The sequence below is a fragment of the Cynocephalus volans genome, chromosome 12 (genome assembly GCF_027409185.1).
Source record: "Cynocephalus volans isolate mCynVol1 chromosome 12, mCynVol1.pri, whole genome shotgun sequence".
Taxonomy (NCBI): Eukaryota; Metazoa; Chordata; class Mammalia; order Dermoptera; family Cynocephalidae; genus Cynocephalus; species Cynocephalus volans.
The window spans coordinates 82,853,010-82,880,327 of record NC_084471.1 but is presented as its reverse complement, the minus strand read 5'-3'; the positions used below and the strand labels follow the sequence as shown (position 1 = coordinate 82,880,327).

At 32.6% G+C, this 27,318-nt stretch overlaps 1 protein-coding gene across 2 annotated transcripts in view; it reads right to left on the bottom strand.

Moving 5' to 3' along the window:
* IPO8 (importin 8) overlaps positions 1-27,318 on the bottom strand; it is a 74,196-nt gene that overhangs the window by 34,648 nt on the left and 12,230 nt on the right. For both annotated transcript variants that reach the window (XM_063075234.1, XM_063075236.1), the window contains exons 4-19: positions 26,528-26,686; positions 25,329-25,485; positions 22,671-22,760; positions 21,377-21,471; positions 20,642-20,726; positions 17,882-18,016; positions 16,049-16,148; positions 13,229-13,305; positions 12,785-12,901; positions 12,268-12,357; positions 10,852-11,017; positions 9,656-9,816; positions 8,717-8,842; positions 5,530-5,596; positions 1,928-2,053; positions 1,169-1,266 (exon numbers count right to left, since the gene is read on the bottom strand). In XM_063075234.1, the coding sequence (XP_062931304.1) occupies positions 1,169-1,266; positions 1,928-2,053; positions 5,530-5,596; positions 8,717-8,842; positions 9,656-9,816; positions 10,852-11,017; positions 12,268-12,357; positions 12,785-12,901; positions 13,229-13,305; positions 16,049-16,148; positions 17,882-18,016; positions 20,642-20,726; positions 21,377-21,471; positions 22,671-22,760; positions 25,329-25,485; positions 26,528-26,686 (1,849 nt within the window). The remainder of the gene's footprint in view (positions 1-1,168; positions 1,267-1,927; positions 2,054-5,529; positions 5,597-8,716; positions 8,843-9,655; positions 9,817-10,851; positions 11,018-12,267; positions 12,358-12,784; positions 12,902-13,228; positions 13,306-16,048; positions 16,149-17,881; positions 18,017-20,641; positions 20,727-21,376; positions 21,472-22,670; positions 22,761-25,328; positions 25,486-26,527; positions 26,687-27,318) is intronic.

The window sequence follows — 27,318 nt, the reverse complement described above, 5'->3', positions numbered from 1 at the left end:
GAATATCAATTTTACTATATCTGCTATAATACAAAACAGCTCTGAGTTACGAATGGAATACATAGGATTGTTATGTTTTCTACCTTTTGCTTTCTTTCCCCCTTTCCCTCACTATCAGCTATTTCTATAACTTAGGGAAAAAACTGTAGATTGTCAGGTGATTATGATTTAGCTAGATGGTTTATCATAAAGCTAAATGAATTCTTAAAAATCATGATTCAACCCCTTCAGTTTACATGTGGAGAAGTTTATTGACTTCCAAAATTTCCCAGGCTCTTTATCACTGAACTGGGACCTAAACGAGATATACTAACTAGCATTTCACATCTCTTACCAGATTCTGGTATACATCTCTTCTAATGAGGGAAATGGGTCGCATGCTAGCTATTTTACTCCCAATTCCATGGCCAAACTTTTTGGTTTCTGGCTATTTGAGTTTCCTAAAAACTGCCTGCCAGCTTTAGGCGATACAGTTTTAGAGTTAAGTACATACATATATTTACCTAAAGAAGAAGGAAAAGATTATTTAGTCATCAAAGATTCCAAGATATATATAACCAATAGAAGGCCAAATCTAACCTGTGGTAAAAACAACACTGCAGACAATCATGTTGTGTGTAAATATAACAGCAGCCATTACGTGGATCATAAATTATCTTGTATTGAGCTAAATAATGCCTTTTTCCAACTACTATGATTTTTTGTCTTATATTGTTTATGTTCAAATTATCTATATCTAGTGGTTTCTAGTATATAAATTCAAATAAAAGAAAAAAGATCAGTGACATTCCGTTACTGATTGATGAACCGTATGATTAATTTTCCTAGCACTTTTCTTTAATCAAGTAGCAAGTTTATATTTTTTAAAGAAAAAAAAACACACAGAGAAAATTATTTACCCTGAAAATTATAAAGTACACAGATATAAAAGTGGCAAACAACAACAACAAAAATATAAAAGTGGCAAACATTCGTTAAGTACAACACACAACATAAAATTTTCAAATTACAATTCCAAGCTCCTTCTGAAAATACAAAATAACAAATATATGTTAATGAAGATAATACAATAACTAAATGTATAAGAAACTAACTGTAAGAGTGTCCTGAAGTAAAACACTCAAATATTAGTAAGAACCCCCGTGACAATTAATTAGGACGTGCTTACCTTTCTACACATTGTAAAAAGTATTTCTAAATGTTTTGGATTTGATAGTAAAGTATTTGTATCTATTGTCACATAATTATGCAGGAGAGGCATCATGTCTGGAAAAAAATTCAAAATTCAAATGAGACTTGAATAACAGGAGTAGAAATAAATTATTCCTACTGAAATCACAGTTCTGTAGTACTCACACATTACTATCTTCCCTTGCAAGCGTAATGCTAGAAATGAAAATGATAATCTGCCCTATTTATAGATGAGGAAAGTGTGGATCAGAAAGATTAAAATGCTTACCATTTCCTGTAGTGCTTGTTCTGAATTTTTTCCTTTTCTCCATTATACTCATCACCATCTGACATACTACACATTTTCTGTCTTGTTTGACTATTTCCCCTTTTCCCCCGACTAGAATATAAGCTTTGAAAAGGCAAGGGCTATCTATTTTGTTCACTACTGTATGGATGAGCTTAGAATAAACTTGGAATATAATTGGTGTTCAGAAAATAGTTATTGAATTAATGTATGGATATATGCTGTGGTTGCAAACTAACTGAAGATACAAGAAGAAATACAGCCTATCTCCTCTGCCAATGTACCTAGAACTAAAAATACTGCTACAATAGCTCCACCATTTACTCGAAAGGGAAATAAGAACATTTTCTGATTAGTACTGTAGTCACATGTGTTTTTATTTGAGGTGTCAAAGGAAACAAAATGTAGGCAAAGAAAAGCAAACATGTTATTATATGGTCAAGGCCATACCTGTAAAGTATTCAAAGCAATCCTGCTGAAAAACTTCATATAATATACCTAGAAGTTGCCACATTTGAGGGGAAATACTGTGGCAAGTTAAACTATATGCCAGTGAAAGAATTTCTTCATAGAATTCTAGAAGGAAGAAAATCTCTAGTTAGAATACTAGGAAATAGTAAAAATTAAACACAAAAACCACACAGAGGAGGATTTATACTTTGTACTCACACATATTCCTCCTATATCTAATGTATTTACAAACATCCCTTTCTCAATATTTGTATCTTCAGCCACATATATACCTCCTTCCACTTCTTACCAAGATCTGCTCTATACTCAATAAGGCAATGCAAAAATTTATTTTTACTAAACTTTCTTATAATACTAAAAAAAATTAATTTTTCTATTTTATAACATAAAATTTAGTTTATATTTATAAACTATATTAGAAATGGATACAAGAAGGAACAAATTAACATATCTCTCTCCTATAGAAGATTTTAAATTTACAAATAATATTCTTTGGAAAGCTTAATTACACTGGGCTAAAACATTTGCCTAGTTCACATTTACATGTTTACAAACAACTATATGCTGTGCAGTATTTTGTCAATTTACAAAACTTAAAAATTTGTAAAATATTCTTTAATTTACCTTAAGACAATTATATTTATTATAAAGCAGAAGAGTCCAAAGGAAATGTTCTTGTACTTCCATATATATTTATTATCATTACCCTTAGTCAAAAGTAAGTTATAGCTAAACATACAATCAGAAAACACAAACCTCAATACAAAAATTTCAAATAATTCCTACCATGTCACTGAGCAAAGAAGTCTAACTTGAAAGTTTTTTCTGTCTTATACAAGAAACTAATATTCACCCTGGAAACTTGAATAAAGCTTTTTTTCCCTCCCAAACATTATATAAAACTTAATATATTCAAAAGCTAGTAATATAAATAATTGCCTTACTTAAAGCAGAATAAGATGGATATTACAAATATGGTAAATAATTTGTTATATAAGAAAATCATTGAAAAACAACCAATTATCTAAATGCAGGATTTCTGAAAATTCTAGAATGGTACTCATATAAAAACAGACACATACAACAGTGGAACAGAATAGAGTCCAGAAATAAATCCACACATTTAGAGTCAACTGATTTTCAACAAAGATGCTGAGAATACGCAATGGGGAAAGAACAGGGTCTTCAATAAATGGTGATGGAAAAATTGGATATCCACATGCAGAAGGATGAAATTAGAACCTCATCTCATACAATAACAAAAATCAACTCAAAATAGATTAAAGACTTAAACATTAAGACCTGAAATTGTAAGACTGCTAAAAGAAAACATAGGGGGAAAGGTCCATGACATTGGTCTGGAGAATGCTGGTTGGGGATATGACCACAAAAGCACAGGCAACAAAAGCAAAAATAGACAAAGAGGATTACATCAAATTAGAAACCTTCTTCATAGCAAAGGAAACAATCAACATAGTGCAAAGACAACCTACGGAATAGAAGAAAATATTTGCAAACTGTGTATATCTGATAAAGTGTTAATATCTAAAATACATAAGGAACTCAAACAACTCAACAGCAAGAAAATAAATAACCCAACTAAAAAATTGGCAAAAGACTTGAATAGAGATTTCTCAAAAGAAGACATACAAATGGCCAACAGGTATATGAAAAAATGTTCAACATCATTAATCAGAGAAATGCAAATTAAAACCACAATATCACCTCACACCTGTTAAAATGGCTATTATCAAAAAGACAAGAGAAAAATGTTAGAGAGGATGGTGAGAAAAGAGTACTCTTGTACTCTCTTGATGGCAATGTAAATTGGCGCAGCCACTATGGAAAACAGTATGGAGTTTCCTCAAACAATTAAAAATAGAACTCCATGTGAACCAGTAATCCCACTACTGGGTATATATCCAAGGGAACTGAATCAGGATATTGGAGAAATATCTGCACTCCCACGTCCACTGCAGCATTATTCTCAATAGCCAAGATATGGAAAAACCTAAATGTCCATCAATGGATGAATGAATAAAGAAAATGTGGCATATACACAAAATGAAATACTATTCAGCTGTAAAAAAAAAATCACTTGCAACATGGATGGACCTAAAGGGCATAATGCTAAGTGAAATAAACTAGAACAGAACTTTCAGAAACTTTGTTGTTATTAACTAAAGTCCATAGTTTATATTGGGGTTCACTCTTTATGTTGTACATTCTATGGCTTTTGACAAACGTATAATGACATGTGTCCATCATTACTGTATCATACAGAATAGTTTCATTGCCCTAAACATCCCATGCTCCACCTATTCATTCTTCCCTCTCTCCTACCCCCGTCCCCAGGCAGCCACTGGTCTTTTTACTGAAAATGTGCTTTTTAAAATTTATTATTCCTAATTTATTTGACAAATAAAAACTGAATATGAGAAATCTTCAAAAAAAAATGGAAAGATTCATATTATCTTTTAATTCTATTTTTCCATGAACTTTTTGAAGTACTCATATATTTACAGTGTACAATGTGATGTTTTGAAATATGTGCATTTTGCAGAATGGCTAAATCAAGCTAATTTACATAACTATTACCTCACATACTTTTTGTGGTAAGAATACTTAAAATGTAGCAATTTTCTTGTAGCAATTTTTAAGTATATAATACATTGTCATTAACTACAGTCACCATTTTCACCAGTATGTCCCCACCCCATATACCCCCCAGTCCTTGGTAACCACCACTCTAGATTCTCTATGCGTCTGACTTTTTTAGATTCCACATATAAGTGAGATCAGGTGGTATTTGTCTTTCTGTGTCTGGCTTATTCTACTTAGCATAATGTCCTCCAGGTTCATCCCACATTGTCACGAATGACAGGATTTCCTTCAGAAGGCTGAATTGTATAACATTGTTCATATATACTTCATTGTATTCAAATGTTATTCACATATTTGAAATGCATGCTCAATTTTTACTAATGGGGTGAACAATAAAAAGTTTGGAGACAACCACTCTAAAGCAGTAGCATGCTTTTCTCGAATTTTTCTGAGAACAACACAGCTTGCATTTTCTCATGCCCACATGACTTGGGGCCGGCACCTTCAAAGTGCTTGGATATTGTGGAAAAGTAGCCTCCTCTACAAAATTCCCATCAGCTTGTAACATCCGGCATTAGTTGCTGATTCTACTCAGAAGTCAGGCACTATAAAGACAACAATTAATTCACATTCTAATAAGAAATTTGCCTATTATTAAACATTTTTCAATCCCAGATTAAAGTAACCTCACCTAAATCTCAACCCCGTTCTTAATTTCTAAAAATGTAAAATTTTAAATTCCATGTTCTTTAAAAATTCCAACTAAATATTCTCAACTGGATATATTATAAGCTTATCTCTAAATGAAAATGCAGATATCTAACATTAGAAAGTATATCTAAATATCAAAGAGAATACTAGTTTCTCTTTCTCAAAACTGTCCACCTTGTCAAATTTGAAGGGCTAAAAATGCACTTTGAATTCATCAAATTAAAAAAAAATTCTTAATTTACCTTTCACTCAACTTTTGAACTTACCAATTACATGTTTCTGTAAAACAAGATCAATGATCCGTAGACAGATATTCTCTAACTGCTGCGTAATCTAAAGACAAATTTTAAACATTTAACTTAAAATTTATCATAATAACACTTAAGTTAATATATAAACTTAATACTACCCCAATAAAAACACCAACTAGACATTTTTAAGAGGTGAACTTGACAAGGCAATTCTAAACTTCATATGAAGAATTAAACATGCAAGAATAACCGGGATATTCTGAAAGGTAGGCTAACGGTGGGAATGGGAGTCAAGTCTGTAATAAAATTACAAATTAAATTAGTTCCTTACCTCATATTTCATACCAAAATAAATTCCTAATAGATCAAATATTTCAAAGTGAAGAATTAAACCATAAAAAACTCTAGAAGAAATAAAAAGAATTCTTGTATAATCCTGAAGAAGGAAAGTGACTCAAAGCCCAGAAATGAGGAACGGAAAAAAAAAAAAATTGAACCATCTGATTACAAAATTAAGAATTTCTGCATGAGGCAGGGGGAAGTAAAAAATAAATGAAAAATAGAGTGAAATATTTTCAAGTGGTATCACAGACAAAGATCAAATTCCCCTTACATGAAATCAAATCAACAGAAAAATAGGCAAAGGTTAGAAAAAGTATAAACAGTCCCTAAGCTTATAAAAAAAGATGTTCACTCTAATACACGTACATGATAACAAGTACAGATTCAAAGTGCAACATTAACACTTCTGACCTATCAGACTAGCAATAATCAAAAAGTATGAGACTGAGAAGAAAGACACTGTTGTACATTGATTTGTGGACTGTAAATTGGTACATGCTATACAGGACAAGTTAGCAATATCCTTCAAACTTACTCATACACATACTCTTCAACCCAGTAATTCCACTTCAAGGAATTTATCCTCTAGACATATTATTACATATACAAAATGACATGTAAAAGGCCATTTACTGGAGCAATGTTTGTGACTACTAACAAACACATGTTCATTTAAACAAGGGACAGTTAAATTATACCCATTAACAAGGGATGCGTTAAATAAATTTGATACATCATACAAGGGGATATTATGCAACAATCAAAAATACATAACTGTACTCACTGATATGGAAGGATCACCAAGATATATTAAGTAAAAAAATGGCAGATAAAAACTATATATAGTATGCTATCATTTTCGTGAAAGGAAAATGCACACATTCACTTTTTGCTTATATGTTAACAGAAAAATCTCTAGAAGGATACAAAAAACCTAGTAAAAATAGCTACCACCTGAGAGGGGAATTAGATGGCTGAAGAAATGAATGAAACGTGAAATTTCACTGAACACCTTTTCATACCCTTTGAATTTTTCAATATATGTTAGCATTAAACGTTTTTTAAATATGTAAAAATTAAAATCTATCATTGGTTAATTTTTCATGTAAATATCCTGTTTCAACTTTTGAGCATATTCTAATATCAGCTTAAACTATTGTCTTAAAGTTCAAATGATCCAAAATATCCCAGTTTACAAAATTGTCAATATGTTTAAAACTATTAAACAAAATGCATATGCACCTATTTTATATTTCCAATTTTACTTTCCATACATTGAGTATTTGTACATGTATTCATAAACATGTGGCTTTTCCTTTTAGGAAAATATTGTTTCCAAAGTTTGCTTTTAATAAGTCAAATTTCAATGTTAAAGAACAGGTGGTCAGGAGAACAAGATTCCAGTTGGTTTTGCCTGCAAGTATCGGTGACCTTAGTAAATCCAGTTAGCTGAAAGATTTAAGATTTTTCATATATAAGTAAGGCAGCTGGATTTGATTGGTGTTTCTCAATTTTAACCCATGCCTCCCTTGATAATCACAATAAGTTCACATGCTCCTTTAACATTATATGAAATTCAAAATAAATTTAATATCAAGAGCAAAAAAATAAAATAAATAGATAAAATGCTGTTTTGTTTTCAAACTAATCCTGCAGCTCATTCTACTACTCCTACCCCACCCTGCCAACACACACACACACACATTTGAGAAGACTGAACTAGTTGATATCTAAGGTCTATTCAAATTTAAAATACAAGTTTTAAATATAAGGTGAAAGAACTATCCTTAAGCATACTTGTAATTTAATTTGGAAAACTTTGCCGTTACCAACAGGATCATACAGTTTTAACACAGAAGGACACAAAAATAAAATAACAAACATAGAAATAAAAATTCACATTAAGACCCTTAGGTAAAGGAAGACCAGTCCAGGAGAAAAATATCAAACCATTTTTAAAAACCTTGTAGTCTTCCATCAGTACGTGATAAACACAGAATAAATCAATGGCCACATGTTTTATCAATGCTATTTAAAGAACTAGCACCTGCTTCCTAAGTCCTCACTGTATAAAACAAGAGCTGCCATCATTGCCAGGAAAGTCAACTTGCGCTCAAAGAAGTAATGAACAAAACTCCAATTTGAGTTAAGGAGATGCCATGTGATAGCTGAGAAGGAGAGCCATAGGTTTTAAATGAGGACAAATTGGTATATTATCATAATGAGCTGATTACAAACCCAAAGTACAACTTACTAGCTCTGTGACCATCAACAAGTCTCTTGCACCTACCTGAACCTTGTTTTCCACTTCTGTGAAAGATTACCATTACCTGCTCTAACTCACGGTGGTGGCAGGAAGATCCTATCAGTTAATAGATGTGAAAGCAGTGGATAAATGTCTGTATAAATTCCTATCCCCATACTATTCTGGAATTTGGTTTAGAAAAGATGTTTTTAAGCTCTTGCTCTTATTCCCCCTCCATTCTTACAGTACTTGCTACATCAGAATTATACTCCATTACTTAACACTTTCCACTGTGACTGAATGGTTGTCTATCCAGAAGGCAGGGCTCATGTCTTATTCAATTTGATATTCCCCCAAAACCTAGCCTGGCACATAGCAGATATGATGAACTAAACTCAGTTTAATACAAAGGGATATACTATATACTTTACAAGCACATGGAATATTTCCCCTCCATCTTTTTAATGTTTCCTTAAGATTTGAGGGTAATTTTTGAAACTTAGCAACATAACAAAGTAGTAATTTAAAAGTCAAGACTAAAATTCATGTCCACCAATCATTTAAATTTCAGTTAATGTTACTAGTATGACATAATAAAACACAAAGAAATCTCACCTCTTTGTGATCTTCTACAACTGTTAAGATAGTATCGATGGTATGCAAAATTCCCATAGCCATTACTGTTTTGTCCTCAACTTCTTCATATTCATCACTTTGAAGAACTTTGCCAAAGATATCAGCCTATGAGAATATTAAAATATTCAACCATTAGTACTGTTATTACACATACACACCCATTATAAGTTAGCAAAAGGGCAGTTTCACACATTCAATTGTCAGTATTGCTCAAACTTTAAGTTCTGCACTTTGCTGACTGAATCATCTCTTTTCATACAATGACAGAAACTGTCATGTTTTAAATACAGTCATTTTTCCTTATCTAGTCACTAGACTGGAATTTACATTAGCTATTACAAGCAGATAGCTAATATTTAACTTCTGGTTGCCATTATGCCAATAAAACCAAAATCTAGGAAAACTGAAATCAAATAACACTAAAAAGAAAAATGTGACAGAAGGTTTAGAAGATAAAGTCAAGGAGTCACCTAGAAAATGAAACAAAAAGTACACACATGGAAAACGGGAAAAAAGGTAAGGAAATTAGAGACTCAGTCCAGATCTGATATTCTATGTCAGGAAATATAGAACAGAAAAACATAGCAGAAAGAAATTTATCAAAGAAGTAATCCAAGAAATTGCCACAAACTGAAGGAAATGAGTTTCCAGATTCAAAGTCCAGAAACTGAAAATTTAGGTTTACATCAAGGCACATCATTATGAAATCTCAGAATATCATGGATGAAAAGAGATTATCCTAAATGTTATTAGATTTAAGACTAATTAACTATAGAAACATCATAATTATTACAGCAAATATTTTTATATTAATATTTCAGTTACAAATAAAACTCAACCCCAAATTTTAGAGTTTAATTTATTTAGATTACTCAAGGCTTCTATATCAAACTGACATAAAAGTTTGCTCAGTCTTACCAAGTGTTGGGTCATATCGACAGCAATTGAGGCTACTTCTTGACTGTATTCACATATCATCTTCTGAATAACATTAGTAACATCATCATTTTCTGTCTCTCTAACAATGTGCAATAGCTCCTGCATGATAGGCCTCACATGTGGCTTCATATATTCCTTAGCTAATACAATAAAACAAAATTCATAAAAATTAGCTATTCACAGATGGTGAAAGGAACTAACTTGGTAACAAGATAAAGTAACACAGGGTAATACCTAGATAAGGTTCTAGATACACACTTCCTCTGTGATGCATAAGTTACAAAGCTGTATCAAAATAATGTTCATCAACATATCAATTTCCCCATGAGCCACTTAAGGATAAGCAGATCTGCACAGGAAAGACCTGTCCTGCCCAAAATGCCAATAGGACCCACTGAGAAATTCTAATTATACATATGCTCTGTCATCGACAAGAACTGGAGAAAATGAATGTTACATCAGTCCTGATGACAAGTATAAAAAGTCATGTACATAAAGACTATGCCCAATACTGATAGGGACCATTCCATGCCCCAACCCATGTCTACCCACCTCCCCACATACCTTTATACAATATTCAATTCTCCTGCTGAAACACTGTTGAATAGAGGTATACTAGGTCATGTTCTTCATAAAGCTGAATTTACTTGCAAAGGTTTATTTGAATTTTGAACAAAACATTCTTCTAAACAAATGAGATATCTGTGTTATCACTCACTAGAAATACTACTTACTACTTTCAGAACTAGCAGAATCATAGAATCCTAGGGTTGAAAAAAATACTGAAGCCATCTAGTCCAATGCCCCTAAATTTACATATGTAGAAACCTAAGCCTTGACAGATCATGTGCCTCTCCCAAGTTTACATCGCAAGTTAGCAACAAAATCAAAACTGGACCCCCGGTCCCTTGATTCCCAGGTCCATCCTAGTGCCAAACAATTATTAACTTGTTTCCTAATCTAAAATACTTCTGGAAGCCACATTCAATAGGAACTCCTAAAAATGGCAAGAATAAACCCCTATAAAATACTGAGGGGGCAAATGCTCAGAATTCCAAAACCTGAACCCTCAGACTTAGAGAATCATCATCATTAGGGAAGGAAGTGAATAAAATTGAGAAGACAATGTCAAAAATATTTTTAAATAAACTTATAAAAGGTATTTTGGGCTTTACCTTGTATCTGGTTAGAAATTAATGACTGAAGAGCCAGGGCAGCTTCAACTTTGACAGGCATCTCCTTATCTTCAATCAGGCTCTTCTTGGCTAATTCAACTGCATTTCTTAGGTTGAGCTCATTATGAAACTTCAAAGAACTAAATGCATGAAGTACCCAGCAGGACTACATTATAAGGAGAAAGTAAGTAGGGAGCTATTAGGATTATGGCATTCTGTAATAATATCACACATATAGAACTTCTTGGTTAAATATCAGTAATTCTACCAAGAATTGTTTGTTTTTGGACGGTGGCACGTTAGCCTTAGTTTCTAACTTCTGAATTTCCCACTCTTTTAATAAGAAAGGCAGTTTCACTTTTCAAAGGAAACAGAAAAAGGAACCAAATTTAAGTATCCTTGAAAAAAATCCTGAAAAAAATAACAAATATTATAATTCTAACTAATTTGTTATATGTAAAAGCTTCTCTAAACCAGTGTTTGAAGTTCATTTGCTGGCAGCCTTCACAGTTAGTGTAAGGGAAAATAACGTCTCATCTAACTGGCTTAGCAAACTTCCTTATTTCACTCACATAAGGTACCAAGAATTTTAAATCTTTATAGATTATTAAATTTTGAACTATTAGACCACAGAATCATTATGGCTTTATTTTATTCGCTATGTGCATAAAACACAACAGAAATTAATTTGAGTTACTAAAGACTTTTAGCAAGAGAATTACAATTCATACAGCTTCTCAAAGGTAAGAGCCCAACTATGAAAGTGTTCATGTGCCCTCAGTATCCCTAATCTACGTTTGCCCAAATATTTCTCTAGTTACTATTATGTTTATAAAGTACTCTCTAGTGTACAAGGCATTGATAACGTATGTCGTTTTTTGCAAGACATTTTTTTGTGTTGATGAATTTATAAAGATAAATAGTAGGCTCTTGAATTAAAGTTTTATTTCTATTTCTCCATAAAATGTGTTGATTCTAGAAATAGCATGTACTTAGAACACAAGTAAGTTTACATGGAATATTATTTTCTTTGTTTTACTGAGGCAAATTTACCTAATATATTCAAGTTTTTAGCCAAACTAGAATTTCATGTCATTTTAGACAGTGAAAATCAATCAGTTGATGAATTTGCACTGTACCATTGCTATAAAATTATCCCTCTCGCTGCATTTTTCACATATGCAGCAAGTAAGGCTAGGGTAACAAATAAAATTAAATCTGATAGAATTAAAACTTATAAATCCCTTTCTTTACTGGTTTGTTGTTATTCAGCTGATGTGACCATAATAACAGATATTCTAATTGGCTCCACTTCATCTACGTGGTAAAAGGTCAATTTATCCCCCCAAAATTTATTTAATAATTGTCTTACAGATGAAGGTTTTAAGATACATAACAGAAATATGGAAAACTTACTCTAGCTCGAAGATATCCCAGGTTAGACAATAATAATGGAAATACATGATTCTGTAGAAACAACTCCATTTGGTCCTTGAATAAACTCTTCTGTTAGGAAACAAATTAAATTCCAACTTATTAATGTCTTTTTCATATGTAAAAAGCACTTCCTAACAAAGTAGGTTTATTATAACTTGCATTTAATATACTTTATTTACAATTTAAAGTTATTTAACCTACATGTTTTAAACAAGACAGAAATAGTACCTTAGATTAATTTGATATTATTTTTTGTACAAATAAGAAATAACACTAATGCATTTTGTGTCCTTTTTTATATAGCAACAGTTTCATACTGAAAAATAAAAAAGTCAAATTTTTTTTTTTAAAGACATAGGTGACAGAAAAGATATTTACAGTCAACTGAATTATCAAGAAGTAGTCACCAGTTTTAAACTATCCATAACTTTCATATTCTCTCACTTGCATGTGCTTCACAGTTTTATTAAGTAAACTGAATTTTTATGATCTTAACCTTCAATAAAATCTCAGCTAGGGAACCAATCACATGCAGGGCTCCATCTCTCTTCCTAGGGTCAAAGGTTGGGTCCGTTAGGATTTGATAACAGAATGACATCATTTTTGGCAACACCTGAAGAAATAACAGAATCCATTTTAGTCTACATGAACTTCCATTGCCTTACTATAGTATTAAATATGATATGTTAATTTTCAAAAATAAAGCCATTTTATTGTGTTTTATCAAGCAACTACAAGCTCCATTAAAAAGGTACAATTTATTAAGAAAACAAAATAAACAATGATACTTCACCCTTTTCCCTTAGTAGGACAGAAAAATATTCTTAAAGTGACAAGTTATGACTAATAATATAATTTTTCAAATACTAGGGGTACATTAGAGTGTCAAATCAACACAGGCCACCTTTGAATTTTAGATTTAGAAAGAATAACTGTATACCTCTTTTCTTTTCTTTGCGGCAGTATATAAGAGAGTCTGGGCTGCTGTAGTAGGCGAAGCATAATCTTCAAAAATATCTAAGATTTTAAAAGGTTAAGCCATGTTAGTAAAAATGCAATTATTTATTACAGATTTTAAACATGACTGATCACTATTCCAAATGAAGAAATAAAGTAGCCCACATGACACCAGTTTACAGCATAAAAAAGCAAAGATATATCATCAGTGCACTCACGTACAATATTTACCAAATTCTACAGGTTGTCCTTTCAAAGAATCTTATTAAAGAAAACAATAATATTCAGCATATCTATTTCATGGAGGACAGGAAAAATGCTTTATCTCTATCAAAAAACAACAAAAATTTATTCAGTTCATATGTGCCAGACACTATTCTTCACTCTGGGGATACAAAAATCAAAAAGAAAAGGTTCCTATGGGAATTTATGTGGTGAAAGAAAGAAATAAACAGATTATATGTACACACACACATACACACAATAATAGGTCAGGCTAAGAACAAATATAAAACAGGGTAAGGAGACAAAAACTAAGAGAGTATAGGGTGCTAGTTTAAATAGGGCATCAAGGAAAGCCTCTCCAATTCTCTATTAACATTTAAGCAGAAATTGAATGAAATAAGGGAGAAAGCTATCCATGGAAACTGAAAGATAAAGCACTCAAACCAGAGGAAACAGCAAGTGTAAAACCTTGAGGGATTTCTAGGACTGTGCTTGGCTCTGTCAATAGATAGGTTCAGCAGGTTTTCAATGGGCATTTGTTGAATATACACTTAGTTAAAACTTAACGTATCACTTAGTATCATGAAAATTTTCACAAATTTCAGAATAGGCAGTTCTATATAAAAATCTGAAAATTTGAGAAGTATCTGAGATGCCCTGTTTAAATATAAAAAATAAGTCCTTGCCTCAAAACCTAAAATGTAAATGTACTAATATTCATAACTAACATTTTTGAGTATTTACTCTGTGCCAGACACTACATTTTACAAGCATCTAGTATTCTATGTGAAGCAGTTAATTCATGTATATTATCCCACTTAATCCACCCAGCACTATTATCATTACCCATTTTACAGCTGAAAACATCATCTGAGAGAAGCTAAGTAACCTGCCCACAGTCATACAAGTAAGCGACCAAGCCAGCATTCACACCCACGCTGTCTTAACACCAAAGCTTGAGTTTGTTAATTTTTACCAAATCTAAAAACGTTATTATTAGGGATAATGGGGAGATGTTGGTTAAATGGTACAATAAAAAGAAAATATAAATAAAAATATTATTATTAATATCCATCAATACATTTAGACAAGAATGTTTTGTTCATATAAATAATTGCAAGTAACAAAAATGTAAAAAGAAAATATAGTAGTTGTTCTTCCCCATAGTAACCCAAAAGTAAAATATACATATCAAAAAACAGCCACCATATTCTAGTCCATGGAAGGAAATCATTAAAAAGGCACTTCCTCTAGTCTTCAGTTACCCATATTGCCTTTTAAACAATTTATAGAATGTAAATTCTCACTGTTAATCAACATACATACAGCTCTTAATTATTACATTTTCTAAAAACGGAGATACTATCTTATAAGATATGAGGAATAAGTGAAATAACAGTAGCTTTCTGAAAGCTAAACAAATTCTCTGTACATTATAAAAACACACAGGTATTATAGAAAAGGTAAACACTAAAAGAATGCCTTAAAGATAGAGGAAAAACTGACTAATTCTGCTCAGTCAAAGCAAACTAGGAAAACAAAAGCATAAGCAAGGAAAAATAATAAATCATGCATATGAGTAGTAACTTTCAAAAGAAAAAGGTATAATGGAGAGATAAAGCAGATGGTAAATGTTGTTTCTCATTCATTTGCTTTTCCTGTACTTTGTCTCCCAGAGAACAGGTGCCTCCTCACTTACTGAATCAATAATACAAAATACAAAGCACTGTAAAACCAACATAACCCGATAATCTAGCATCTATACCAGTATGTTTAACTCAGGTAGCTAGAGACACCCGGCTCAACAAGGGGAAAGCACTGGTTTGTCACAGCACCTAGACTGTACTACTTTTAGCAAGCATTTATTTCAGCATACCAAGGAGGAATATAGAGGTGTAGAAGGGATAGAGGATACAAAATAAAGCATATAAATAAGATTAAGTTCCTGCCCTCAGATAGCTTTGAAGTTGTGGGAGAGACACACGTAAGCATACTAACATTTTGCTGTTAAATGCTTGAGTATTCCATGAAGTGGTTAATACAAACTGGGGATAAAAGGGAATGACTCTGGCAACCTACACTGCTTAACAGATTCCAGGAAAATCCAAGCTAAAAGTACAACGAACTGGGTAATCTCACTGGAGGTAATCTCATTCCCTTGTGGAATACTTAGTCCCTAGGATAAGGACACAAACCAAATTGGGGTGCTCCTAATACATGCAGAAATCCAAATGATCTCCCAGAGTGAGAACAACCCAATTTATTAATGGGTACCCAAAAGGCACAGAAAGGCATGGTCCCTGCAGATCGGCATCACAACAGCATGAGTACCAGACAGCTCCACAAGTGCTTCAGCACCCTTGAGAGAAATGAATAAGGTGGCTTTTCACCTCCCACACCCAAAGGCCTCAAGTTCTTTGGTTCAACAGAACTTCAACTCTCATGAGTTTCACAGCTTATCATGCAAAGCAGAAGTTTGGGAATTTAACAAAGTAACAAAATCTGCATAGAGATATAAATTCAGTTATGTTGCTCTACATATCCAGGACCTGACAAAGAATAAAACCATCTCAATTACCAAATTTCATCCTTATATACTCATATGGATCTTCCTGCCACAGCTCCTCATCCTCATCTTTATAACACATCACAGAAAAAATCACATCTTCAGAAATGTTCTAAGATGGAAAGAAACAAAACAATAAATGAGTATAGGTTATTCAAATTTGGGGAATACCAATAATATATTCATTGACAGGCTTTATGATGTTAGTTTTCCAAACTGTTATACTGATTTTTCTTTTAAGCCTCCATTCACTATGGTGAAAGCAGGAAAGCAAGGCGCAGAGGGGAGGTTTGAAGAGTTAAACATAAGATTGTTTGTAAACAACACTGATTAAAGGTATAGAGAAAGAGAAAAATGTAAATGTTATTCTTTGAAACAATAACAGAGATAATAAAGTTTTACTAATAAATCAATATAAAACATACCTTGATTCTTTAAGAAACAAAAATGTCAAGGTTCCATTTACTATTATATTTCTTATTTTGAAAATTTTTCACATTTCCAATTTGGTCCTAAATGTCAATATATCAACAATATTAAAATTTTCTTTTCTTCTTCCATTTTCAGAGAAACCAATTTCCTACTCTACAAATGTGGGTTTCAGGGGGGAAAATATCACATCTAGCAGCCTCTCTGTACACTGCTGCTAATGCTCCATTAAGCCCTTTTGTGTTCTAACAACTACTTCTGTAAAAACAGGATCATCTCTTATCATTTATTCCAAATTTAATAATCCTAAGAGAAAAAAGTCAGCTTAAGGATCAGAGTTTTCTTATTCCTACATTACAGCCATGTAAAAATAAGGCAAAGCTATCAAGTAAAGAAGAAATGCTATCACAACTCACCCTTACTTTACAGGAGCACAGCAAATAAAATCAGTATCTTTATTAATTGCAAAGAAATTATCAGTATTTGATCAAAGTGATTAGACAAATAGTTATTAAGATGTCCACATAAAACATAATGAAAAGATACTATATTTGTAAGACCTGTAATAAGATAACACTAAACAAATTCTATCCTAGACATCAAAAGCAAAGAGAAAAAATTTATTTTTCTTTTCAGATACCATTTTATAGAATTTAAGAACTCATAGTTTGGTGGTGGGGTGGGGGGATTTAGTATTTAAAGTCTTTGAATTATCAAAAGTTATTTGTATGCAAATAAGAATTAATTTATTAATGGTCCATAATTTTCCATTCTCTTTTGTTCCTTAATTAAATAATAATGCTGAATTCTACCTTTAAGTAAACAATTGATATAAAAACAAAAACTTTAACTTCTGCTGTAGAACTTAACAATCCAAAAAAGAAATAGAAACTTCTACCTACAGAAGAAAATGGTCACATATCAGGCTTCATTTCCTGCAAAATAACACTGCCTCAGCAGAGCCCTGGTGGCAGTTTTCAAAACGCCTTCACACAAAAGGCCTCATTTGGTCCTAGGAACCTTTAGATAAGAAAGAGAATTGCCTTCATAGAGGAGGAACTAAGGATAAATGAGATGTCAAGCAACATCAGCTGAATCCAAGTCTTCCCACTCATAAAACTTGAGTGACTTCACTCTTCTCAAATGCTTAAATTTCCAAGCCCTTCATATCAGATGTAAGATAGCACTCACTAGAAATTATTAATGGAAATAAAAAGATATTAAATACAAAATAAAAGATTAGTAACACTTACTTTGTCTAGAAAACCTAATGGACCAGAGAATCATTTTGGAGAGCTGCTCCCTCCCATCCAAGTACTAACCAGGCCCGACCCTGCTTAGCTTCCGAGATCAGACGAGATCGGGCGCGTTCAGGGTGGTATGGCCGTAGACGGAGAGCTGCTCCCTGACACTCACCTGTATGTGTGGCTTCATCTGCTTCCACGTGACAGAATGAACCACCCCTTGGTTGAGATAGTTGAATGCTTGCTGAAGAACACGGGGGGCTACATATTCTTTCTGTCTATACTGGTCTAATATTTTTAGTAGTACCTATGGGAAAATAGGAAGAGAAAATATAGGAGAACATAAACAATTTTAAGGTTAAAAAAAAGGAAGGAGGCGTTTTAAGCATGACATAAAAACCAGAATCCATAGAGATAAAAATTAACAGATTATTGGAGAAATCGCTATTTTGTGAGAAAGCTCATATGATCAGTTTTTAATAGATAGGTCCATGTTATATTGAGCTAAAGGGGTTTCACTATAACTTCCAGGTATTTGTCAATATTTTGTGAGAAAGCTCATATGATCGGTTTTTAATAGATAGATCCATGATATACTGAACCAACGGAGACTCACTATAACTTCCAGGTATTTGTCAATATTTTGTGAGAAAGCTCATATGATCGGTTTTTAATAGATAGGTCCATGTTATATTGAACTAAAGGGGTTTCACTATAACGTCCAGGTATTTGTCAATATTTTGTGAGAAAGCTCATATGATTGGTTTTTAATAGATAGGTCCATGCTATACTGAACCAACAGAGACTCACTATAACTTCCAGGCATTTGTGCTACTTCTAATCTGTGGAACTACTCAGAATAAGTCTAAGTTCTATTCCACTGTTAGCTCTTCAAAATAAATTTAAAATCTTGTTAAAACAAAAATAGATGTGACTAAATAAACATTTAAAACTTCCATACAGCATGAAATAGCACAAACAGATTTTATTACTTGATAAAGGTTCTTTCAAATTGAAAGAGATAAATTATCCAGAAAATTGTACTGGCACAGCTGGGTTTTTTGTTTGTTTGTTTTCCCAGATTTTTCTGAAAAAAAATTGAATTAGTCCCCTAATTAAACTTCATACCTAAATAAACTCCAGGTGGGGAAATATTTCAACAACAACAAAAAAATGGAAGCATAGAATTCCTAGAAGAAAATGTAGAAGAATTTTATTTTATAATCTCAGATCACAGAAGGTCTTTGTAAACATAACACAAAACTGAGAAGTTATTTTTTTAAAGACTGATTTTTAAAAATTTGCTTACAAGGAAGGAATCATGCCAAAGCAGCTGTGACTGGGTCAAGGACCTTTAGGCAGAGGTAGCGCTACAACAAAGTCCAAGTTTTGCAATTCCTGGTCTCCAGAGCTCTTCTCTAGATTAAGCTTATAATATAAGCTGAATAAATAAAAAGGGTTCTTTCGAAATATGTATAGAACTTATAAATTAAGACTATGAATTCCACTCAAGTTACCTAAAATTCAGGTTATCCCTTTTACAATGCGGACTAAAAATGGATGATACTGAGCACAGTTCTTCCTAATACAGTTGTAGCTCATACAAAGTGGGTGTGATAGGAGATAAGACACAACAGTGGTGGAGAGAACAGTTCTTGATATGAAAATTATTTTTAAATATCAGGAATATATACTGTAAATGACCAAGGTACAAAGAATGTATGACAATGGCATACATGTACACACACACATACATACATGTTTCTATGACACTGGAAAAGTTCTACTGAACACACTGCAAGTGGATATCAAATATAATAGCAGTGGAAAAAACAGAAAACAGAGCTGACCACCTTCCTGATTATCCTGGTGTCCACAGTGAATTGCTGAACAGATCATTTTACTCCTTATTCACTAATTTTCCCTATGGAGCATCTCATGAGCCAACAAAATAATTTTTTAGAAAATTATAGCTATAGCTTTCCTAAATTGTAGCATGGTATTTTTAGAAAGCATTCTACTATACAAAACGATAATCCATAGAAGGAAGTATGCCATCTTAAGATGACAGGTTCAATGTACTTAACTTTATATCACTGACAATAAAGATTCGTAAAAATCTAGAAACACCCTCTATATCATTTAAAACTGCCTATGTCTAATTAACGTTTGCTTCCTCAATAGGGTCCACCACAGCCAGTGGTCAATAATTATTAAATGTCATTTATTGAAATATAGACAACACTATCACAATTCAAATGGCAATACTGATCAACCAATCTTCATAGCCCACTTGTCCCTTGTAGTTTTTAAAATTTTTAAATATTAATATCAACTTGGATTGTTTTCCAAAAATGTCTAATTTTCATGGTATAGAATGGTTCCCATACTTCCATGGAAATGCATAAGTTCTCAGCTAAGAATCTTACCATCTCAGCTCAACTACTCTTCAAACAGATCAATTTGTATTAATACAAATCTTCTAATATGAAAGCTTAGAACAAACAAATGGAGCCCAAAGAAATAAAGGATAAGAAACTCATAAAAGGCCAGAGAATGTTGATAGAAGAACCCAATCTAATACTGGTGACTGCTACACCAGAATCAATAAACTTAAAATGTTTGAGTCCAGAGTCTAGGAGTCTGGAAAGGCAGCTCTTGTGGTAGCTGCCCTGGGATATCTGGTTCTAAAACTAATTGCGTTGTATCAAATTCCCAGAGCTGCCATTTCATCCTCTAGAAATATGTAACGAACTACATGTTTGTAACCTACTTTGTGTGTGTGTGTGTGTGTGTGTACATACACACATACCTGGCTGGTACGAGGATCTGGAGATCTGAACCCTTTGATGTAACCTACTTTTGAACAGTTAGAAATGACTTTACTTTCAGTAGTAACCATCCTTCTATTTAAAAAGCATAAGTTTTTTACCTGCTGAATTCCCACTGCATAGGTTTTCAAAAAAAATTCAGAAAATTCAAAGTATTCTTTTGTGACATTTCCTGGGCTTCCATATCTTAAAATACAAAGAGAAAATGTTTAAATATTGTAAATTTTAAAAACAAATCATGCTCCCTATTTTAAATACAGTCCCTTTTTTAAAGATGTGTTCTATTAGGGCAGAAAACGAACCCTTTCTCCTTTTTCCACAAGCTACAAAATAAAATCATGATGAGCTGTACTTGGACTTTGGACCATACTTAAAGTTTCAGACAGAAGCTTTCATCTACTAAACCAAGAGCTCCTAAAGGGCGAATATAAGAAATAAATAATGTTATATCTGACATACAATAGATTTTTTTCAATAAATGCTTTAAAAATTAAATTTGACTTTCTCATGGAGCTGAGTGGCCATGCACCTTCTTGCATAATTCCTGGATGTTTCCAATGGGCTGAACAATATTATTTTTCCATGTTTTTCACAGAAGAATAGAAAAGAGCCAGAGAAGGCTGCCCATCTCATTATGATCTCAAAGTCAGTGATCACAATTAAGCCTACTTTACTTTTTTTTAAGCCCACTTTAAATAGAAGGTGACTCTTTGCCCTCTGTGGCTGTAAAGACCAAGAATCATATACTGTAAAGCATCAAAGGAACTATCCAATTTTATTGTATATAACACTAAGATATGACTGTAAGATCATAAATGTAATAAACAAAGAATTACCGTTCAAAGAGACGAGCTACAATATGCAGTGCCCATTTCTTACATTTCCACCATACTAGTTCTGGTCTATCATCCTCATCAATTTGAAGAGTCTCCTAAGAGGACAGAAATACCCAGATTAAATTTCTGCACAATAAAAGAATTTATGTCAATAACAAAGGTAGAATAAATCTTGGTATAGACTGAGTTACATTAAATGTGAAGTTAGATTGCTATACAAATGCAAATTCTTATTTTTATAGATTGCTAGGTAGGAATTAAACAAGCAAAGCAAATCCAACTAACCAATGCTATTGGTCACATTTATCTCCTATCTTCAAAAGTCCCACATAAGTAGAAAACAAAATATAAAATACCATGGTCCCTTGAGGAAACTCTGAGATGACGGAAAGGTTCTACATTTTGATCTGGGTGATAGTGATGATAACACAAGTGTATGTTTGTCAAAATTCACTGAACTGTTCACTAAGTTCTGTGCATTTCTGTATGTAAATTAAACCTCAATACACTTGTGTCAAGATATGGACAACAGAAAGAATACTGTACATTTTAAGAAAAGCTTAAATTTTAAAATATACAAGAGTTAATTTGATAGATGAAAAATACTATCATTGTTGTAGCAGATCAAAACGAGACACCATTTTTTACCTATCAAACAGGCAAACTTAGAATTAAGCAAATACTCATAACAGGCATTCTCAGTCACTGCTTATTAAAGTATAAACCAGGACACCCTTTCTGGAGAGCACTCTGGAAGATCTGTCGAAAGCCTTAAACACTTCTAGAAGTTTATCCAGAGAAAATCATGTACGTGCACAAATTTAACTATATTCTTATAGTTAAAACACTAAAACAGTCAAAATAGCCTAAACATCCAGCAAATGAAGCTATTCAATAAAAATGACAGTATAAAAACATTCATAATCATAAAAAATATGAAAATATTTATAATAAATTTCAAATGGAAAATGGATTTCAAAAGAGTGTCTACATACACTATATTTATAAATAAAATGGTTTCATACAGATGTGGAGAAAAAAGACTAAAGGAATAAATATCAAGATTTGAAAATAGTTTTCAACATTTTTAATAGAATTAAATATAATTATTTTATTATTTTTGCTTGTCTCAGCTTTCTAAAAATGAGTATGTATTATGAATTATTTTATTAATTTATTTTATTACAGTAGTATTTTTTTCCAAATAGCAGCCTGGAATAATGAATCAGTCTACCACAAATATTCCAAACCCAGGCATCCCCAACTTTTCTTAAGAATAGAAGCACTTTCTCACAGGAGGAACTGTCCTGTCAATAATAGTTCGGAAGATTTCCATCCATGTTGTCATGGTTTGGTTATTCACCAACTGAAGAGGCAATGCATACTGGAAAAGAGAATAACAACATAAACAATAATTCCTCCCCTCAAAAAAAAAATCAGCAATTTTATCTATATTGGAAGGTTATAAAAAATAGCTAACATTTGAGCATGAAAATAGCAATTCCATATGGTTCAACCTAAAATTTAACTTAAAATAGATCCATAAACATACACACACACACACACACACACACACACACACACACACGTAAATTAAATCTTTAAAATTTAGAAGTACACATGCCATAGGTTGTCTCTCTGGGCTACCTTTTTTAATTAAAAAAAAATTTTAATACCATTAAGGTCTCATTTATTTAGCATGAGATTCTTGATAAGTGATTTTTACTATTTACTTCTTTGTGTGTCAAACTTTTAATTTTAACCACTTTGATAAAAATTATTACCCTTATTAAACACTCATGAAACATGTTTTCAATTACTTTCCTCTACGCTGTGGCATAACAACCATAGATCACTTTGTATTAATTACACAGGTATGCGTCTCCCCTGCTATACTGTGAGCTACAGGATTTGCAGGGATAACATCTCCACATCTATTCACTCCAAAACACGCTACAGGCTAAAGACATAATGAAAAGGAAGAGAGACACAGTCTTTGCCCTCACAAAACTTACACTCTAGTTGGGTGAAAAAACCATACTTAAGTGCAAAGGTAGGATGATAAAAGGTGAAGACTATGTTAAGAAGTTCACACTTTATTCTAAGCGCATTGGAGAATCATTTGGACTTGAGATCAGGAACAGGGAAGAAGCAGGTTGAGGGTTAGGCTTAAAGTGACGATTTATGAGGTACGTATGGAATATCCAAGCACCCTGTACAAATAAGTGCTACTTAGACGAAATCAATTTCATAGTATCATACTTTTAAAAACAAATCTTTCTGCCTCTTCCCATATTGTCAGACAATCGCTTTTCACTTACATTATCACTGTAATTGTGCCTCTTTAAAGCCTTCTAAATATCTGCTTCCCAGAGGAGCATATCACTCTATTAGCATATAACAGATTACCAAAATGGTTAAAAATGTTGAGGTTTTTCATTGTTTTCGTTTTTTTTTTTTTTTTTTTAGGTTTTTAGCATGTATAAGGTGAGAGAAAAAATTTCAGATTTTTTCCTTTTCAGCAAACCAAGTAGAAGTAGAAGCTTTAGAAAAATTATTTCATCAGTCTTTGTCTTACTTTGCTGATTCCTGGCTATGTTTCTCCCAATAGGAAAAGAAAGCCTGGCCCCTGAATAAATGAACTATTACCACATGTAATGGCAAAATATCTCACTCAATAAAAACAATTTGCCTCAGAGTAAAGTGATTCTCCTGAGGACAATTAATAAAACATTGTTTTTGTTTTTGGTTTTTTTTTTTTGTCGTTTTTCCATGACCGGCACTCAGCCAGTGAGTGCACTGGTCATTCCTATATAGGATCCGAACCCGCGGCGGGAGTGTCGCTGCGCTCCCAGCGCAGCACACTACCAAGTGCGCCACGGGCTCGGCCCTAAAACATTGTTTTAATAAACAAAGTCACCATACATCTTCCTTCCCTATTATTTCCAAAGAAAAAAAGGTGGGGGGGGGGAATTTTCCTAGTATTCTAGTTTCTTCTCTGTTCTCAGATTTGCCTCTTTCCCTCTATTCCCTTCCCCCAAAAAGGCTGACTTAAAAAAAAATGAAATTCTAATAAAAATACAATCATTATTAAAGCAAAATATTCCAAAACATTGCAAAAGTACCTAGGTCAGATGTGAAGCCAAGAACACACCCAAGTTATCTTGGCCCTCTAGTTCTACAAAACTATCCTCTTGTCATTATAAATTGAACTAGAAAGCATGTAATAGAGCTTTAATTCATTTAAATAGTTAAGACTGACAACGATTATTCTTCCTCCACTCAAATCTAAATAATTTCCCTAAGTCTTTCAAAGATTCAATGTTCAATATTTTTATACCTCAAACACATTCCATCTCAATCTTCTAATTAAGTTTAGATTCCCATATTACTACCTTTCACAGCTTTCAGATAAGAAAAAGGCACTATTTTAAACCAAGGAAAATGAGCTACTAAATCTCTTTTGTTAGCTTAAGTTGGGTCAAATGCAAAGAAACTACCATCAATATGATTTCCCAATAAAAAAGGAACTCTCTTCTTCTTTTCCTTCCTCTTCTCCTATAATCCTAACTAACCTACAGGCAGGGATACTATGGACAGATAGCCAAGTCATCAGGTTTTAGGGCAAATAACTACCCTGGTTCTTCCTTACCCAAGATTTCAGACACAGGAGTAAAAGCACACAGTGAATCACATCAGCTCTACCACTCAGAAGATCTTGAGCAGTTAATTTCTATGAGCCTGTTTTTCTTAAGTATTTTTAAAGAAATATATGTGAGAATATATGTTAATTTTTCATAATAATTGATATTTATTGAGCACTTTCCACATGTTAGAAGGTACTTCAAAAAGTTCATGGAAAGATTAATATTATCTTTTAATTCTATTTTCCACAAGTTTTTGTAAGTACATCGCTCAAGCCGCATATTTGTTTTCTGCAATAAAAACCTACCTGAACAAGTGCATAAAAGATTTTCAGAATCTGTTTCTGCAATAATACAGAATAATGGGAGGAATCAGGAAGGAGCTGCATGATTTGTTGCTGAATACGAGGCAGAAATATGTGCATTGCTGCTATAAGAGGTTCTCTTTCTTCTGCTTTTTTATATCTACATGGGCAAAGACAAAAGAAAGAAAAGTAACTTGTCCCTTCTGAAAGAGCTATAAGCAATAAATAAAAAAAAATCCTTTTCACTATAGAATACTAATAAGACAAAACCATTCAAAACATTTACTTACATTTTCTGTTTGGATTATCAGAATAAAGTTGGAAAGAACTTTAAAAAAGCACATCCCTGGTTTAGGCAGAATATTTAACTATTTCTAGAAAGATTTAGACTAGTTTAAAATAATCCAAGACTATTTTACAGCTTTCCTATATGAATTTTTCTATTTAAATTAATTTTCATCAAACCGCAATTTTTCCTACAAAATACAAGTTGATATGCTAGTTTAAATAGAGTGGATATTATATAACAAACAATGTGGAAAAGAACATTTTTTTCTTGTATATATTACCCTAAATTGGGAAATTAAAATAGCTTATAAATTTAGGTGCTCTTAGGTCACTTTAACTGCTATACATCTAAAATACTCTCTATATATTCTACAAATAGAATATGAATTAACCAGTTTAAAAGAAGGAAAACAGCAGTACTTTGTATACACAAGTAGTAATCCTCTTAGAAATCAGAAAGCAATACTACTAAATGTGATACTAGGCTTCCACCTCTCAAGCAATTTTTACGGAAAAGAATGTCACTAGCAAAGAAACTTTAACATTTTCTATCTTACAACCAAAAATGTAAATGTTTTGGTTTACTTAATAATATGCTCACTAGAAGACAAATGTTGAGGTATCTACATATCAGAGTTGTAAGAAAAGCTGTTAATATATGGTTCTCTGAAACTAACAAGTAAGTTTGAGAAGCACTGTGTATTTTATCACTATCTTGGAGATTAGGGATGTACATTAGCAGATTAAAGTTTCTTTGATTAACAGCAGTAAATAAAACATGTTTAACTGTGTTTAACCCAGAATTTCCCAATCTAATCTGATTCTGCCCAACACCTACAGCAGACCCCTCTATGTAATTTAATTCTTTCTTAGTACACAAGGCTGATCTCTTTAGCTAACAGAAATTGACTTACTCATATGTCTTCACCAGTTGATACAGACATAATAAACTGCCAAGCCAGCTTCCACTGTTCTGTGATTGCAAGTAGTAGTCTATCTTGTCGACCACTGCTGGCCAGTGACCAGGAAAATCATGTTTAATGATGACACGGAGACACATTGTTAACTGGACTCTATAAGGTGGGGTGGGGGGAGAGTCAAAAATCTAAGTAGTTATAAGTATCATGTTTCAAAGACCTCTAATATTTTACATAGAAGTACTGTAACTCCTATTTATCTATATTATACTTATATAGTTATATTCAGGGGGGAGTAATCCTATTAAAAAAAAAACCTCCTCAGTGGCTCAACTTATTGAAAATAAATAGAATGAGTGATTTCCAAAAATGAATGAAACCTTTCAAACTGTCTTATCCTAAATAAACAGAATGAGTGATTTCCTAAAATTAATAAAACATTTCGAACTATCTTATCCTAAAAACAGCTTCAGAAAAGACAATGAATTCTACTTCAGCTCTGTAAAATTTCCCAGCTTGTTATATTTTATATTTTGGTTATCATATCCTAAGGGGGTGGGGGAGAGACAAAACATTGTATAACTTCAAATGGACAAACCTACCCTAAAGATGGCAAAAGTAAGTAAAACAAAGGCCTACATAATTGTGAGTAGCATCTCTGTGGGCCAAAACCTTGAACCCGTCCATTATCATTTAACAGCCCACACAGTATGTTGCACTTATCAAAGCAGGCTGCGATACTATCGTACTTTGAGTATGAGAAAGAAACATGCATTCACTGGGCAATT